Below are 18,990 nucleotides of genomic sequence, written 5' to 3'. Positions count from 1 at the left end.
TTATTGACTAATGGTGGCAAGAACAGTGACATACATGTCTTCTTTGTTTCACAGGCACTAAGGTTTATCCTTAAAAATGCATAAGGTAAGTAAATGTTGTTTTTTTTAAATTATATATTATATTTTATCAGTAAATTAAATTAATATTTATACATACATTTCCAAGATTGAAAACTAGCCAAACCATATTGTTCTTTGAAATATCCACAACATTATTTGGCCCGACATTTTACTTTCAGTCCTTTAGATGGTCATGAATATCGATGATTCCGTATCATTCGATAATCATCTAATTGTGATTGTGTTTGTAGCAGTTTATTATACTGCAGCCTAAACTAGTACTTGATTGTTAATAAATGCATTAAATCAAATTTAGTTTTAAAAAGTTTTCTCAAGAGCGTTTATGTACTTTCGTGTTTGTTTTGACTTTACTAGCAACGAAACACTATTTAATTTCCACATCTCTTTATCTACTCACTACAAACTGAACACTTTGGATTTACAAGACAAGATCATCACCTTGAAGCTATTCGATGTTTAACCCTTTTGAGTGCCGCTGGCACTTTCTCAAGTCATAAGCATAAAGTCCTATGCTGTTTTTTTTTTTTTTTTTTTTTTTTTTTTTTTTTTTTTTTTTTTTTTTTTTTTTTTCATATTTGTAAGCTTTTGGGAAAATAGCTGTTGTAAAATAACTACCCAACAGATTTTCACAATTTCATTGTTGTTTTTTCTAATTAAATGAAGATGAGACAAATCAATACAAACAAAATTTGCTTTATAAAAATATAAAAATTTCAGTTAACACAAAGCGTTTTACTTTTTTTAATAAAAAGCCAAGTTAAGTTGAAACCTAATTTGAGAGTGTACAGTATTTTAAAGATTTTCTTTTGCTTTATACCATGATAAAGGCTTTAAAATTCTAAATAAAATCCATGCATAATAATATATAATTCTACAATAAAAACAAACATGTCACTAAATGTATAAGTAAAATGCTGCCCGGTACTGACATTTTATAAATTGTACTTCATATGTCAGAGTTTAGAAATTACATAGTAATAGTGTAGTTATCACAATACATCAAATAAAAAGAACACAACACAAATAAATGATTAGTAAATGTAGAGACAAATACTTGCTTACATTTCTTTTGTATGGTTATCAGCAACATTGTAAAAACCAAAATAACTTTATTATATTTACACTGAAAGGCCAACCAGCCTACTCAAATTTATTGTTTAGCATTTAACTACTGGTATTTGAGATAGGCAAAAAATAATGCTAACTTACCAGATCTAGGTAATTACTTGTAAAACTTACACAAGGACCAACCACCCAACCCAAAAGCAGAGATGAGACCAAACTGTCTTTAAAAATGAGTATTCAGGTTGAAAAAACATTGAATAGGATTGTATGGAGAGTTACGAGTCAGTTATCAAATAGTGGGCCAGTTGGCTCTCAGGTAGATATGGCAGCAGCTTAAAGAGTGGGTAGGGTACGATAAGCGGACCAGGTTTTTTATATTGATACTGACAAACAATATTACTCAATTATAACTATCGATATAACTAACCGATACTGATTTCGAACAATAACCAACTTGTATAAACTATACAAACTTTTCCATATAATTAACGTATTTTCTTTTGCAGACAATAACAGATAAAATAGCCGAAAGCTCGTGGAGGACCGTGAAACGAAGATTCAAAAGTGGCATATCAGCCACCTGCTAGCAGATCATCTCTGCGAGTATTTGTGCAGAAGAGAAATACGGTCTTCTAGAGAAAATGCGGTACTTTGGGATTATACCGACCACACCCAGACATGAATCGTTATTTGACATTTTGCTTCTACTGATTACTAGATTAGCGTAGAACAATATTTCGTCAATATAAAACAGGAATTGTCTTATCGCAAACCCCTCCCCATCCTCAGAGGTCAAGGTCGAGCGGTCTAGTAGATAACGTGATCGCCGCCCGTTCAGCTGGTGTGTCGCTTTGTTGTACTTCCGTGTTTTACCCCTACATTTCTCCAAACACAAAAATTCAACAAAAACAAACATTACCAAACAAAAACTAAACTCTTTATTGAAAAAAACACTCAAAACTTGTTTATATTCTTGATCACACTCCGCCACCCAAAATGCGAGTGCCTCCAGCCATCAGCGCGGGCTTCGGCTGCCCCGCGCTGATGTCAACGAAAGAAAAACATCCCTCGAGATAGTACCTATCAGTAAAATATCAAATTCTAGAGGGGCTGATCAGAAATATAAATTGAATTGTAATGGAAAGGCAATTATGTACCGTGCAAAAAACTTAACATCAAGTGATGCCGTGCGGCCTGCCGTAATCGGGATTCTCGAGAAAGATAACAGCTACGACAATACCGATCACAATACCTGGAAATGCTTATAAGTTTGTAATTAAAGAGTTGTTTTTTCGGTACTTTGGGATTATACCGACCACACTAGTATGAAGAACACAAAAATAGAAATTTATAGAAACAAACATGATAGAACGAAAAAACAACTCTTCAATTACAAAATTACAAACTTACAAGCATTTCCAGGTATTGTGATCGCTGTTATCTTATCTTTCTCGAGAATCCTGATTACGGCAGGCCGCGCGGCATCACGTGATTTGTACGGTACATAATTGCCTTTCCATTACAATTCAATTTATATTTCTGATTAGCCCCTCTAGAATTTGATATTTTACTGATAGGTACTATCTCGAGGGATGTTTTTCTTTCGTCGACATCAGCGCGGGGCAGCACCGGAGGTGCTGTCAATGCCCGCGCTGATGGCCGGAGGCACTCGCATTTTGGGTGGCGGAATGTGATCAAGAATAAAAACAAGTTTTTAGTGTTTTTTTTAATAAAGAGTTTAGTTTGGTAAATGATTGTTTTTGTTGAATTTTTGTGTTTGGAGAAATGTAGAGGTAAAACACGGAAGTACAACAAAGCGATGCACCAGCTGAACGGGCGGCGAGACTGCAATCACGTTATCTACTAGACGCTCGACTTTGACCTCTGTCTGAGGATGGGGAGGGGTTTGCGATAAGACAATTCCTGTTTTATATTGACGAAATATTGTTCTACGCTAATCTAGTAATCAGTAGAAACGAAATGTGAAATAACGATTCATGTCTGGGTGTGGTCGGTATAATCCCAAAGTACCGTTTTTTCGTTCTATCATGTTTGTTTCTATAAATTTATATTTTTGTGTTCTTCATACTGGTGTGGTCGGTATAATCCCAAAGTACCGAAAATGCTTCAACAACTTCTCAAAAACTGTTAATTTTTGCTATACAGGAGAAAACATATAAATGATTACACAATATATTTTGTGTTATAAATGTTTTTTATATTGTTATCATTTCAATATCATTTATGAGTTTTTCCTATTTCCAGTTCCAATAGTTTGATTGTTATAGCTCATTTTTTATTTAAGTTATCAGATTATCACTATAAGCATTGTATTATTTATTTTAATTTAAAATATAATTGTAATTATGGCTATCGATGTTGATATGATTTATTTGTCGTAGTTGCAAATCAAATTCATTTTTTAAGTTTGATGCTATTCTTTTGTGTTCTTCAATCCCACTTGCGAGGTATGTGTTTTGGGCTCTTTGAAACTGAGTTTTTATAAACGCGTATTTGATAAATGAATATTAACTATCAATGATTGCACTAATCAATATAAAAACCCGGGTCCACTTATTTACTCTACCTTAAGAGTTTTAATTTACCTAATATAAGAACGGTAACATTATAAACAACACTCATAACTCTGTTGGACCTAAGTTACATCAAATAGGTTGTTAAGTTAGGTGAATTATTCTCTTGACACTTGATTTGGAATCAATTCATGTTTGCATCATTTAGTTATGTTTCATTTCCTTACCTTGTGTTATTAGAAACCTCACTTCAAGTGTTAACCAAATTGACATTACTTGAGTGGACCAAAGTCTAATATCTTACAATTACCACAAATATTAAACAAGCACATAAGATCAACATTATTTAGACAACTGTCTTTTACTTAGGACGTTGCATTTTACTTAAGTGCGACATTTATAACAGTAGTGCTATTATCTTGAAGCAGAAAAGAATTAGTTATAGGAACATATAATGCCAACATTCACTCAAACAATTTGAACTCAAGCACTGGGTAAAATACTATTTATCTAAAATTAATCAATAATTACAGATTTGTTATAGGCCTACAGCCTACATTACCTGCACATGTAATATTACAAAAATGCAGCAATACAATAATCAACCTTATGTTTGCAGTGAAAGGTTAAGAGCGCCCAACATGCAATTCTACTATACAATTACACCACTATTATATATGACCTAAAACTTGAAGCTTATTCAATCAAACCTTTCAATATAATTAATGGCCTTTGACCATCATGAATGATCTGCAAATAATAATATTATAAACTCTTGATATTAGAGTAGTAGGGTTATTCTACCGATGAATAATACCAAGACCAGTTTTGAACACTTTCTGATTAATTGGCAAGGTCTAAACCAATGTATTATAATATCAAAACAACAGAAATAAACATTTTAAGACTATAATCAATAGTATATGTAAGATTTAAGATGATAATTTGTACTCTACTAAACTATCTAATACTCACCATGCTGACGATTAACCGGAAAGAAAGGAACCTTGATGTGCTGTGCTTACAACGCCTACATGGATATACGGTGAGAGTAAGAATGAGACAAACGGACATAGCAGGATGTCCAACTAATACCAACTTTTAGAGACAACTTTGACAATGTGTATACATATATATTAGGTAACAAATGTAATCTTAAATATTACAAATATTAAGGACTAACATCACAATAACACAAATTAAAAACGTTTTGTAACTTCCAGTATTATTATAAATGTAAACTATCTTCATAGTATGTATCGGGATAGAAGTTTTCGATCCTACCCTGCCAAACCATCCAACCTACCAGTTAAAATTAGATTTCGAAATCAAATTCAAAACAGTTTAAGCGTGTGTTTAAAATACCTTAAATCTACGAATAATTACTAAAAACTAGCAACGTTGTAAAAACTGTTCAACACATCAATAAACCTATATGTAATTAAATGAGACATTTTTGTAATTTATCATATTAATTTAAGCAAAATATTCATCTTATTAACATTTATACTTGATCTTATTTTATTAATCTATACAAACTATCTTAAATTTAACTTTATAAAAAGAATATGTAAATATATATAAGGGCCTGTTATCTCAGCTACTTCAGGCACATATGTGCAAACATTTAATCGAATCCTCGAATTTTCTGTAGGCACGTTGGTAATACTTTAAAGGCGCTATCTTTGCCTACATATGTCAAGTGGAAATACCAGCTAGTCTCCAATCCTATTGAGTGTGTGACTTTTTCTAAATATTTTTCAAGTGTGTTTTCTCCAGCTCATTATCCATGTCCTATCTATGATTCTAACACTTTGTTAACGCAAGAAAGTGTAGACTGTGTGAGGAAGATGTAAAGAGGAAACTTCTGAACCTGGATACCGGATGTGACTCTATGGCATCCCTCCTAAACCATATTACGAACTTCTTGTTCGACATCCAGCCTCTTTAATCTGTCTCTGGGACGTGTAGTTTTTCTAGATATTACAAACTCTAGATATATCTTATTACAAACTGGTATCAAACGATCCCAAATTAAAAATGAACTTAACTTTGGCCGCTGTAATCTCGGTGTTGTACCAGACGAACTGCAAAATCTTGAGATTCCTATGATCAGTGATCCTTTTTTTTGGTGATACGGCCTTTATTACATTCAGAGACAGTTACCAAGGAATGCACTAAAGAAGAAAGTTACTACATTCAATCTCCCCAAATGGTCCTCCTGTGAAGTGAAACGGCTTACTATTAGGAAGAAACTTTCTCCCAAAACTTTCAAACTCGCCAGTAATGTCAAAAGTCAAAGTCAAATAGTTTATTGCGGAAACCTTTTTACGTATTTCTTTGCATCTGTTTTCAAAACCTGAGATTGTCATACCATCCACCGAATTTAAGTGCAGAAATAGTTCACTCTCCAGCATACAAAATTTTTGCCATGGATGTACAAACATGTTTCAAACTCTGGATCCGAACAAAAGTGCTGGTCCTGATGGAGTTCCTCCTTTGTTACTTAGAAATTGTGCCTCGCTGCTTGCAGTTCAACTAACAGTTATATTTGATGCCTACTTAAAGTCTGTTATTCTCCATTCTGCTCTTAAAAGAGGCTTTGTTGTACCTTTTTCAAGTCTGGTGAGATGAGTAATATCAGAAACTATCGCCCGATCGTCATTAAATCACCATAGCTTAGATATTTGAGAGTATTGCCCTGACTATCTTAGTTTATAATTAAGACAACACTTAACATCAAATGCTTGTCTTACAAGAATTTATTATGTCAGCTTTTTTTAATCATCACCATGTAGATTGCCTTTATTTTGATTTCTCAAAGTCTTTTGACAAGGTTCACCATCATCTTCTAATTCCCATATTAGCTGGTTGTGGTGTTCAGAGTTCCATAGAGTAACAGAGACTTGATTATTAAATGTGATTGGACATCTGAAAGCCTTTCCCAGTTTTGTCAGAGGTTCCCCAGAGATCACATTTGGGTCCCTTGCTCTTCAATCGGTATTAATGACATCAGTACTGCCATTTCTTCCATCTACCTCATAATCTAGATCAATATACCGTAAATATCTTCTCTACAGTCCATAATGTCGAGGATTAAGAGTTTCTCCAGAGGTATCTGGCTAATATAGCAGACTGGTGCAGTTCTGTCGCTATGAATCTCAATATCTCAAACTTTCAAGTTTTGTTCTCCGGCCATGACAATATTACACTACTATTCATCTACCATATAAATGGAACAGCCTTGAAGAGAGTATTAAAGTTAAGGAGTTGGGAGTCATTATGACTACTATACTAAGCCCACATGAACACTTACTTGGCTCATGTTATTTCCAGAGTAAGTCAACTATTGGATTTCATCTTCCGTTTAACCAGAAACTTCAGCTCTCTGTTGTTACGGTTTTTATTCTCTTCAAGTACCTAGATTTGCAGGTATTCAAGTATTCTTCATCTAACTGGTCCACTTACAAAACTAGTCATATAAATGTTCTCGAAGAAATCCATGTATGTTTTATCAAACTGTTGGGTTGGAGATTTGGTTATGGGTGTCTAGGGATCTTTGTTGCTGTTTTGGAGAGGCTCTTTAAGTTGCAGTTTCCGTAGTTCAGGCGCATGATATCTGACATCGGCCTGCTCTTTAAACTGGTGAACGGCCTCACTGACTGTCCTACGTTGCTATACCATATTGACTTTGCAGTCCCTTGTGGTAATAGATCCACATCCATCTTTAGGGGAAGATGTCTTTCTACAAGGTACAGCGATAATAGCGATCTGCCGAGGTTGACGAGGGAGGGAAGTCTCGTGTTTTCTTAGATTGGCATCTTTGGAGTATGTCTTGCCTAATTCAAAAAAAACAAATTCGTGGAGTGTTAGTGAAATGAGATTCAATCAATCCCTATATTGTTATAAATGTATCTTCTTACTAGTTCTAAATTCTAATATCATTTGATCAGTCTATAGTGTATCTTGTTATTATATTATAATTAATAGTGTTGCCGTTTAAAGATATAGTTCAGATTTTAAATTACATTATATTTAAATAGACCGGGTGACCGTCTTCTACGCGCGCCGGTAATTTTTAATCGGACATACTAACATATATTAATTTATTTCGTGCTTTGGTTTTTGATTATACGCGTATGTTGTGTTAAAATGATTTATTTAAACATTTTTACTAAGTTGACGATGTTGTAACTAATATTCTGTTGAAGCAAATAATGATATATTTATACATCCAAACGCGTAAATGAATTTTCTTTCTGGGTTCTATGGCAAGGTATTTTTAGCCAATACTGCTATAATTTTTAGTTCGGTGCGCAAGGAATAAATTTCAGTCCAAATTATGGTCTGTGATTTAGAACAGGCACATAAACTTATTAATTATTCAATGGTACCATGAGATAGACCTCACTACAGGAGATCTACAGTTTTCAACATCTTCGATTGTGATCCCTTATATTATAGAGTTAATATTTCCTGCCAACAGACTTTCCTTAACCTTGTGATGATATTTTACTTTTGACAGCGTCTGAATAAAATAATAAAAGTGACAGTTTAATAAAACCTAGATCATTTTCTATGACCCCACTATAGCATATTGTATAGGTGTTTGACAGATGAAGAGGTGAAGGTACGTAATTCTTAAATATTGAAAAAGTGTAGTTTAAAACATATAGCAATTTGTTCTCTTTGTTACAATAAAGAAAAGTTGTATCATTTAAAATTTTTGCATAGTATTAGCAGTAGCATTCCACGGAGTTTTGCAAACATAATACCAACAATACATTAGAGTATAACAGTTTTGTTTTGGAATAAAGAAAATGCAAACAACAAACGACTTTCGATTTTGGCATATTATAGTTATTTAGAAAAGCTGAGCACCAAGCCAATTTTACTACCAACATAACTACCCCTGGCTTCTTAGTGAGTACAATGAGCACTACTGTCTACTATACACACAGGCCTTTACAATTTTGTAAAAACGAAGTATTTGAGAGTTCATCTGAAGAGCTTGTTCGTGGTTTTATACTCCTAATAAGACCGATACTGACGTAGTTGAATACCTAGTTTAAAACTTTAAAAAACGTTTTTGATTGGTTGAAAATATAACACAGAGTTCAACGAATTGAAAGTAAATAAAGGTGAGATGGCTTGCAGAATCATTTTTCATGCTTATCAAGTATTACTTTCCTTCCTTACTTTACCTGATGTGTCAAATCAATTGATACACCATCTACTTGTTCAATAAACCTATAATTATAAAGACTTCAGTGGGTGAATAGTTTTGTGATTTTTAAAATTCTGGTATTGATAGATAATGATTATCTATATCTTCACATCACCGAGAGACTGAAGATTGCTCTCCACAGAAAGAGCGAAATATTTAAAGAGTTTAATTTGTAAGCAATGTTTCAACATGACATGGACTGAAAAAGTTAGATATCAGGATATGCATAGTTGTTTTATAGTCCAATATAACGGTACAGGAATTGCATTGGTTTACTTAATTTTTATGCGCACCCGTTTGTGTATGAATATATCAGATCAACATGTGTAAGCATATAAGGCAGTGAATTTTATAGCGTAATGACAATAATGGATCAATGATCAAATTTGAAAACTGTTTTTAGATTATTTTATGGTAATTTTGTATACAATAAATTACCGTCATATTGAGAAATACAGTTCAGCTAATATACAAATTTCCCAGATTCTACGAAGCCCCAAACTCTACGGTGAAGACGCTATGTAGAAGGCAAGTGTATGACATATTGAAAAAATAGGATCGAATGGACCAGGTGATCACTCTTGTCTGCTGTCTGCTAGTTACATCATGCATGTTGTGATTGTTGCCCTGGGATGTTGAAACATGTCTTTTCAAGTTCGTGTTGTTTTATTAATATTTTTAATAGTCTACAGTTTATTGTCTTGTGCAACTCTAATTTTAAACTATATATGTCTTTGGTTTATATATAGTAAATGACTTTAAATAATTATTATCTTGGCTAAATTTAATAAAACATCTACTAATAGTAAGGTAAGTTGTGTAAAATACAGATTTATGAGGATTGATATTAAAATCACATAACAATAGATTGATGAATTTTTATTTCCAGTAGTTATTTTCCAAATCTTAGTTAATATACCATTAACATCCAATATCTAGGGTTCTCTCTTTTTATTGTTACATATTTTTTGTTAAGTTGGTTAGAAAATATTTTAAAAGATTGCTTCCAACCCACTCTCAGGGTGTTTCGAGTAATTAATTAATTTACCTCTTTTTTAACCTTTTTAGTACTAAGTTAGCTAGGCATTTCAAGTTGTTTACGAGTTGCCTCGAAGTTCTATATATAAAGTTTTGTTCCAGGTTTCAAAAGAAGACTGTTGTACTGATAAAAAAATGCCACATTGTCTTTCTTGGTTGTGCTTAATATTGTTATTTGTTTCGAACAAGTTAATAAATATTTGCGCACTGCCTACTTTAGAAGAAGAAGAAATCTTACCTAGTAGGGTAAGTGTACTTGAATTAATTATTGCATTGTAAACACAATTGTAGTTTACAAATTTATAAGTAATGCTGATCCTCCTGAGCCGTTTATTTAACAATTTCCCTGCATTATTTGTGTTGTTTTCTTGAATTTAAAGAAGAGAATAATTTCATCTATTTTAGGTGCTGCTTAGAAGAGAGCTTGATGAAATGACCCAAAAATTCTTGATTGATAGAGACTCAAATACTCATCCATATCATTCCTATATTTTCAATTCGGGCATTGGTAACAGAGAAGGTAATGAAATAGTTTAAATATTGAAATTGTATAGATTATGTTTAACAAAATGTTTTAAGGATTTTTAACGATTATGAAAGTATTAATTTTGAGCTATAAGATTTGAAATTAAATGATAGCTATTTAAACATTAACATTTGGCACTTTGGCGTCAAATGGCATAGCTGTTATTGGGCTGATTCCAGTGCAAGCTCTGGAAGCAAATTTGTTATGTATAAATACTACTATAGCTAGGGGTGCACCGACGGTGGAGGGGGGATGAACGGGACCTGTTCCCTGCGAAGAGCATTTTATTTTTAAATAATCGATCGCCTAATAGTCTATTTTAGACCAAAAATAATGTTAATTTATTATGGGACTTTGAAATAAATCTCAACCAAATATATAAATTCTCACCTTATAACTATTTTAATTTACGAAATACACAGCACTGCACATATAATAATCAAATTTTGTTTAACCCTAAGTATTTGAATTAGACCATCACGCTGCAACCACAAAAGTGAAGTTAGTTCTTACTATTTCTACTGGCTTCTACCTGTACCTGGTACCTTCATGAACTGAGTAAAAAATGTACTCGTCCTGATTTAGACTCATGCGTTACAGAGTGCTCCTAAAATGGTACAGGTACATGTTTCAGTTACTGCTATTGCTAAACCAGTCTGAGTTCTTTGTACCAGGAATGGCAGTAAGCATGTAAAATATCTGTATCGTAAAAGTATTTGTAACAGTAACCTGTCCGGGGTTATTTCGGTTTGTATAACTTGTACTCTGTACATACGAGTAACCAGTACAAAAAGTAGAATTATGTCCTGACGTAATCAGTTGACATAATTGTTAGTGAGTTGCTGAGCACTGAGCAGTTCTGTTCTGTGTTATTGTGTTGTCATTTGCTGTTACTACGAGGCAACACTGCCCTTGGCAGTCAGGCTATTGCGCGTTATAACAAACAGTTACCAGTTAAATGGTGAATTAACAAAATTTGTAAATATTGAACACAGATTTAATTGAGCAGGTTTTGTTAATTTACCGTAACTGGCAACTTCTTGTTTTAACGCTCAAATCACCACTCCATAACCGTAAATCCAAATATTTAGGGTTTTGAACAAAACTGAATTATTATGTGTGCAGTGCCGTGTATTTTGTAAATTAAAATAGTTATCAAGTTTGAATTTATATATTTTATTATGATTGATTTCAAAGTTCCAACGTAAATGATTTTTTTAGTCGCAAATAGACTATAATGAGATCAATTATTTTGAAAATAAATGCTCTTAGGAGGACAGGTCTGATTCGTTCCCTCCCCTGTCGGTGCGCCCCTCCAGATGTCTGTGCCTGAGGTTTAGTAAATAGGACCAGTCAATAGAATTCACTATATCCTGCCAATGGTAGATCCTAGGTCTGGCTGTCGGATACTATTGTACAGTGTTCCAGTAAGACCTCTAGGTTTTATGTTCTATATTACTACATAATTTAAATTGTAATTGGATCATTATTGGTAAAGTGTACATAAAGTTATTGCAATAATTAGTAGAATAAATAGGTACAGAACAGTTTAGAAAAGAAACAGACCAAGCAGAGTCCATTATTAAAGATTCAGAGATACTGTATTCACTTGTATTGTAAAAACTTCAATATAAAATATTTCAAATTGTAAGATTTCCAAAATTCAACTTAAAGAAATTAAAAAAAGAATACACTGATGAAACTGACACTCTTAAAATTCAGCCATAATGTGCGAAAATATGAATTCACAAATCCTAAATAGTATCAAAAGAAGAATTCAACTTTATGAATGCTGACTTCTAAAAAAAAAAATTCTTGCTGATCGTAAAGATTTGTGTCTTAGTAAAATATATGTAGAGTGTTTCTGAACATCTCTGGAGTGCATTCTGGAGAACTTTTTTCTCCCTATACACTGATCTGCAAAATGCTTTTTTTTAAGCTGTAGGCATCCAAAATCTGTCTACAATTATAGTTTACTACTCCTATCAGTATTCCTTCCACAAAGAAGTGGTTCTCAACTCAACTTCAGCCTAAATTTCAATAATAACGGTTTGTTGTAAAATTATTTAAATATGATAGATGTTTTTTAATTCAAACTAGTGGATGATTAAAACTTAATTCTGTTCCCTTGGTATTTCCATTATGTTTAATTTTAAAATAGGCTAAATAATTTGAATTTTATTTTAGATAATTCAGATTTTTCATGTTCATTGTATATTATTTTTTAGGTAGATTAGAAACACAACAATTCAGGTAGAGAAACAGACGTGGTGCACAATCATTTGTTTCTGTGCTTTTTTCGTTATTCTCAGGTATTTTTTGTTTTCTTTTTTGATGTATAACATTTTTGTTATTATCTTTGGATTTTGGTGTGTTCATTGCCATATTGACTTGTTAATTTTGTTGTATGTTTAAATTTATGTTATGAAAAATGTCTAAATCATTTCTAAAATTACTTGGTGTATTATATTGTATGAACAATATTTTGATCCAAACAATCATAGCAATGATGTGGGGATGTTTTTATAGTTTCATTAAAATGTACCATTGTGTTGTAAATAGAGCTACAAGTAGAAATGCTGAAAAAGAATCCACACTTTGCTGCTGGAGAAGGAGTGCTATCCTGGCAGTCAGTACAGTTTGCAGGATCTCTTTACCTTCTCGGACGTAAACTCACCTCTGTCTGTCTAGTGGTCTCCTCGACGCAAATCTTATCCAACAGATCAGCACAGTTCACAGAACACATAATAGGTATAGTATATTTTTATACCATTTTGAATTAGTTTTATAATTTTTTTATATTTTGAACTAGTACGGATACAGTATGGTACTGTTAATGTAACTAAATTCAGACCAGAATCAGAACCAGAATATTCTTTATTAACAATTTCTTCAAGAAATGTAATAGTGTGATATGTACAAAATTATTTTTTGTAAAATACACAATAAAATGTATAAAATTAAGTCCAGGTCATTTAAAAGAATTCATCCAAGCGTGGCAATGAAAGCGTTCAGTTGAAGTTGTTCAAGGTTGTCATTACCCAGCACCAGGGTGGTGTCATCTGCGTACATGATGGCTGTGCAATTGTTTCCTCGATAGGCTGGTAAGTCATTGACTGTTAGAATGAAAAGAGCTGTGCCCAAGACAGACCCCTGGGGCACTCCTATTTTTACTGGTAAAGGCGTTGAAAGAATTATTTTGTTCATACCTTTTTTCTTGATACATCAATTTTATTCTACAACCTGATGTCTGTCAGATAAATAGTTTAAAAACCATTTTGCAGCTTTTGCCACTACACTGAGTGATTGTAGCTTGGTGAGGATAAGAGTATTATTGAGACAATCAAAGGCTTTACTGTAGTCCAGCATTATAGACCGAGTTCTCTTTGGATTACCAACTATTTTACCAATTAACCCTTTGAACCCCAGACCAAAATATTGATGGTGGAAAAAACATACCAAAATCATTTGACCTAAGAACTACCGAGAATCCCCGGAGCAGAAACAGCTGTTTTGCATACTGTTTGTAAAAAATTAATACTTTTGCTATTTTTTATGCTATTGTCTTGTATTACACACCAAAATGTCCAGAATGAAATTGTATACACAGAAAAAGATTAGTCTGAAGTATAACAAAATGTTTAACAGCATTAAAATAATTTTAAAATATATGTATATAGATTTTTAGGCAAAAAAAATTGATTTTAAGATTTTTTAATTAAAAAATAAGAAATATTTTTACCATGGGCACCCACATTTTATTTTTCTAAATTTAGTTTTGTGTATGTACAAAAAAAATTATATTGATATCTCTAAAAATAAACTTTTTTTTAAATTTTTATATAAAAGTATGCGACTTGTAAAAACCTTTAGGCGTACAACACAAAAATCACTGATATTACCTAAATAAATAAATTAGTAAATAAATAAATAAAAAAATTAGTATTTTAATAAAATACATATAAATATGTATTAATACTCATAAAATAAGTATTTTACGATTTCAAATAAATATGTATTAAACGCATATACCATGGCGACGATATTACGTCGCCCGGGGATTCTCGCAACTTCATTGGCGACGATACATCGTCGCCGCGGGGATCTTCGCATATCTTCTCGGCTACGATATTTCGTCGCCTGGGGTTCAAAGGGTTAAATAGTTAAAAAAGTGCTGTGTATACAAGTAAATTAATATAGTTAGCATAACTATAAATTGAGAGTTTTTGTACCTTATTGTATGATGCAAAGGACAGTTTATTGTCAGTACATGGTTGTTTTGGAACAGTGACCAATCTGGTTATTCACAGTTTATAAATCCATGATGGTGGCTGTGGGAAGGAGAAGCAGGAGGGAAGAGTCTGGGAATAAAAGTTCTCATTTTTCTGCTGCAATGGCTGTCCTCACATCCATTTCACTACCTCAGTCAAGACTGCATAGAGGTTCAAAAATAATTATGCAAAGTCCTTAAGCTACAAAAATATTGAATATTTTAAACCCAATTCACTATACCGATATAAAATTTTAGAAATACAGTAAAGCTCAGCTGGAGAATGTAGGTGACAGCTATTTAAAAGAAAGGAAAACAACTTTTTTACTGTTATTATTAATTCGTACACATATGTTAACCCATTGCGGATCGTATTGTTTTGGCGCGCGGGTACCAGTGGGCACGAATTAATTTACGGTCAGCGGCCGAACGAACAGCAATGGTGCGCCACATCGTATCGCTCGCTATTGTGTACTAGAATATTCAGCTGTAAAGGTATTAGTTCAGATGGAACAAGGACCTGCTGGGGTATCCGTCATATAGGAACAATAACACGCGAGCAAGGTTCTGGGGTGGCAGGGATGATGTCTGAATCATAGTCTAAATAAAGCGGCTCGGGCGAAGCGATTACAACATCCGCGCCATTGTCTAGACTAAACCCGCTAATATGTACATCTGCGTCGTTTAGTTGTGTCACTAACCTTAAAAGTATTATAGTAACAACTTAGGAAAACACCCAGTCAGAAGCGCTAAAAAGCAGAGAGTAAACTCATATGAATGATTTTTCAACTTCGACATACAACTGCGATCTGTAGGATATTTATAAAACTTTTGAAAACTCTAAACGTAGACCGTTGTTAAACACTCTTAGTAGACAAGTGAAGACGATCGCCCGATCTATCAGACATTAAAAGAACTATTTGGAGGGAAATTTTAAAGCAGACCTCTTTTGCGACCTGAGCTCGTCATCGTTAGGCCCGGACGCCTCGTGACGAGCCCAGCTCGTCAGTAATCCGCAATGGGTTAATTCTTCTTAATGTTGTTTTGTTACAGATCTGGGAGCTAATGTGTCCAGTACTGCTATGTTCATCAGGTCTGATCATAGCACTTCTCATCCTGATGTCATTGCTGTTATTGCCGTAGACAATCCCTCTGCGGATTTGTTGTGGTTCCGAGTCGAAGGCAATAAAATGGTAAATAAAATATATATTACAGATCTGGGAGCTAATGTGTCCAGTACTGCTATGTTCATCAGGTCTGATCATAGCACTTCTCTTCATATATATAGTCTTGTATTAACTTCAGATCATTTGGTTTTTTTTATTAAAATGAAGAAACTATTACCAAATAACTAGCTTTACATACCAAGGAGTTAAAAAAAGATATTGATGAATTTAAAACTTCCCTTCAATTTTTTTCTGCTAAGATCGATGCTTATGAGATTCAGGTATCTGATTATTTGGGTAGAGTTTCTCAGGTTGAACATCATCATGAAAATATCATGCTCGAAAATAAACACCGTACTGAAGAAGTAAACTCCCTGAAGGTTAAATTAGAAACCATGGAACAATATGGTCGTAACAAAAACATTGAAGTTATAGGCGTACCAGAACTGGAGGGAGAAAATATATCTGAAGTTGTGAATAAGTTATCAGGGTTACTAAATGAGACTATTGACTATGCAACTGACATTCAGGTGGCACATAGAGTACCTACAAAACGTAAGTCGGGTGTAAGGCCCATAGTAATTCAGTTTGCGAATAGGCAAAAACGAAATGCAGTGCTTGCGAAAGCCAAAAGTAAGGACAATATGGCTGGTCTCAAGTCTACAAAATTTGTACCTAATGCCCTTGACACAAAAATTTATGTAAATGAACACCTAACTGGATTCTACAAAGAACTTCTATTCGAGGCAAAAAAGTTATGGGACGTGTGCTATAAGTATGTTTGGATAAAGGATGGTAAAATCTTTACTAGCAAGACAGATACAACTAGGATCATCCAGATATTCTCTCAAACTAACATAAAAAATCTACTGAACTCTAGTTGAATAGCTCCTATCAGTATGTAGCTTGTTAATATATTATACATTTAAATAGGTGTTATGGTGATAAATTGCACTTAGTCCTGTAAGAACCTTTGCGCTGCTTCTGGAGTGATAGGATATTCAGGATGGGTAAGGTTAGGGGGGGGGGCCGCCTCCTATCGAGATCCATAAGGAAGAATTAGGGCACTACATCTCAGTCATTCCGGAAGAAGGGGAGGCCAGCTCTGAACCAGCCTCTCCAGTCAAAGTAGGTAGGGGGTGGCACACCCTTGTTGAGGTTAACAAGAACCTCTGAGGTAAGGGAACAAACCCCATCAACTCCAACAGTCATCTTCTACAGTAGACTAGACCTATCGAATTGCCCATGAATCCCAGAATCTCAACATTTGCAGTTAGTGATGTGCCACTACTGGACATCCATAAGGTTGCCCAGATTGAAGTGGCACATTGGTTTTTGCTGTGCCCAGTGGTGGGTTCAACTGGTAGGTATAAACCAGCCAGAAGTGACCCCTGCTGGGTAGTTAAATAACCTAGAGGACTTACATATTTTTCACATAAACATTCTAAGCATACGTAAACACTTTGATGAACTTTTAATGATGAACTTTTAACATACAAGTATTTAAAATCACAAAATATAAACTATCACATTGTAATCCGTAGTGAAGTTTGGTGTAAAGATGATGAAGAGACTAAATTCAATATTCCTGGCTACAACATGCATCTACAACCTAGACAACATAACCAAGCTGGTGGGGTAATAATCTATATGGACTCTGACCTGCATTATCAATATCAGCTTATTTGCTTTCCTACAGCTGAAATAATTAATATTATTCTACCTATCTCCATTAACAACCATCACTTTAAATTTTCACTCTAAGTTATTTACTGTTCTTGTAGACATACTTATGCAGCTTTTGAAACAGATTTTCACAGTTTATTAAATAACAAAATTGACCCAACTGTTATATTAGGTGACATAAATATATGTACATTAAGAAATTCAGGCTCTGGCCAAAAATACAATGATCTATATTCTTCTTATGGATTTAAAAACTATGTAAAGTTACCTACTAGGGTTTGTAATGGTGTTTCTTCTTCTTCTTTAGATCATGTCTTAGTTAGAAACACAAAAAATATGAAATTTAGCTGTGATGTTATTCCTGCAAGTTTAACTGATCATTGGGTATTGGATGTTAAAAGTGTCAATTAATGTAAACATTACTAAAAAATCATCCTTTTATAAATGTTTAGATTATAAAAAGTTGCGTACACTATTGATAAGTACTGATTGGACGCCTGTTTATGTTAATGATGATGTCAATGTAAGTTTACAGCATTTCTATGATTTGTACAATGTATGTTATGATGCTTCTTTCAGTTTAAAAAATTAACTAGTAAAAACAGAAAAAGTAACCCATAGATAACTGAGGAACTGTTCAACTTAGTGAATAGGAAGAACTACTTATATAAATTATATATTACTAACAAAATGAATATAAATTTAAAATCCCAGTATCATGAGATGTCCAAACTAGTAAACAGTAGAATAAAAAAAATGTAAATTAAACTATTACTCATCGCTAATAGAAAATAATTATGGAAACATTAGATATTACTGGAAAATTGTGAAAAATATAATGAAAAAAGATACAATGAAATTTACTAATATAAAGTGTAATGGTAAAGATGTAGAGGTGGCAGGCAATGAGGTTTTTGTTGCTAATTGTTTTAATGATTATTTTGTTAATGTGACATCAAAGCTAAACAGGATGAATTTGGCTATGATTTATTTGAAAACAACTTTCACAATAGTTCGGCTGTATTTGAACATTTTTTGGTAACACAAAACTTAGTTCTTGAGGTTGTTAATAAAATGAAAAATAAAAGAAGCTGTGGTATTGATGGCATTGATATTGTAACAGTAAAGAACAATATTGATATATTTTTACCAATTCTGCATCACACTTTTTCTAAGTCACTTGCTCAAAATGTTTTCCTGATACATTTAAAATAGCTTGTGTTATACCAATCTTCAAACATGGAAGCACAACCGAATTTTCATCATATCGCCTTATATCGCTCATCAATACTCTAGCTAAATTATTTGAAACCTTAATTAAGAATCAGCTTTTGGATTACTTATCTTATCCCCATATCAGTTTGGATTTCTTCCAAATAAGGGGACTGACTTGGCCA

General features: G+C 33.3%; 2 protein-coding genes across 2 annotated transcripts in view; one reads left to right on the top strand and one right to left on the bottom strand.

Moving 5' to 3' along the window:
- Positions 1-4,746, bottom strand: part of LOC124357146 (40S ribosomal protein S4) — a 30,513-nt gene extending 25,767 nt beyond the window's left edge. Inside the window, exon 1 of the mRNA XM_046808645.1 lies at positions 4,656-4,746. Coding sequence (XP_046664601.1) covers positions 4,656-4,658 — 3 coding nt within the window. The 5' untranslated portion in view covers positions 4,659-4,746. The remainder of the gene's footprint in view (positions 1-4,655) is intronic.
- Positions 4,747-9,538: 4,792 nt separating this feature from the next.
- The window catches only part of LOC124357145, a 92,746-nt gene continuing 83,294 nt past the window's right edge, over positions 9,539-18,990 (top strand). Inside the window, exons 1-5 of the mRNA XM_046808644.1 lie at positions 9,539-9,717; positions 10,048-10,191; positions 10,351-10,465; positions 13,034-13,222; positions 15,795-15,934. Of these exons, the coding sequence (XP_046664600.1) occupies positions 10,081-10,191; positions 10,351-10,465; positions 13,034-13,222; positions 15,795-15,934 (555 nt within the window). The 5' untranslated portion in view covers positions 9,539-9,717; positions 10,048-10,080. The remainder of the gene's footprint in view (positions 9,718-10,047; positions 10,192-10,350; positions 10,466-13,033; positions 13,223-15,794; positions 15,935-18,990) is intronic.

This window comes from Homalodisca vitripennis, chromosome 3, assembly GCF_021130785.1.
Source record: "Homalodisca vitripennis isolate AUS2020 chromosome 3, UT_GWSS_2.1, whole genome shotgun sequence".
NCBI lineage: Eukaryota > Metazoa > Arthropoda > Insecta > Hemiptera > Cicadellidae > Homalodisca > Homalodisca vitripennis.
Note: the sequence above shows the minus strand (reverse complement) of the source record. Positions and strands in the feature narration are given on the sequence as shown.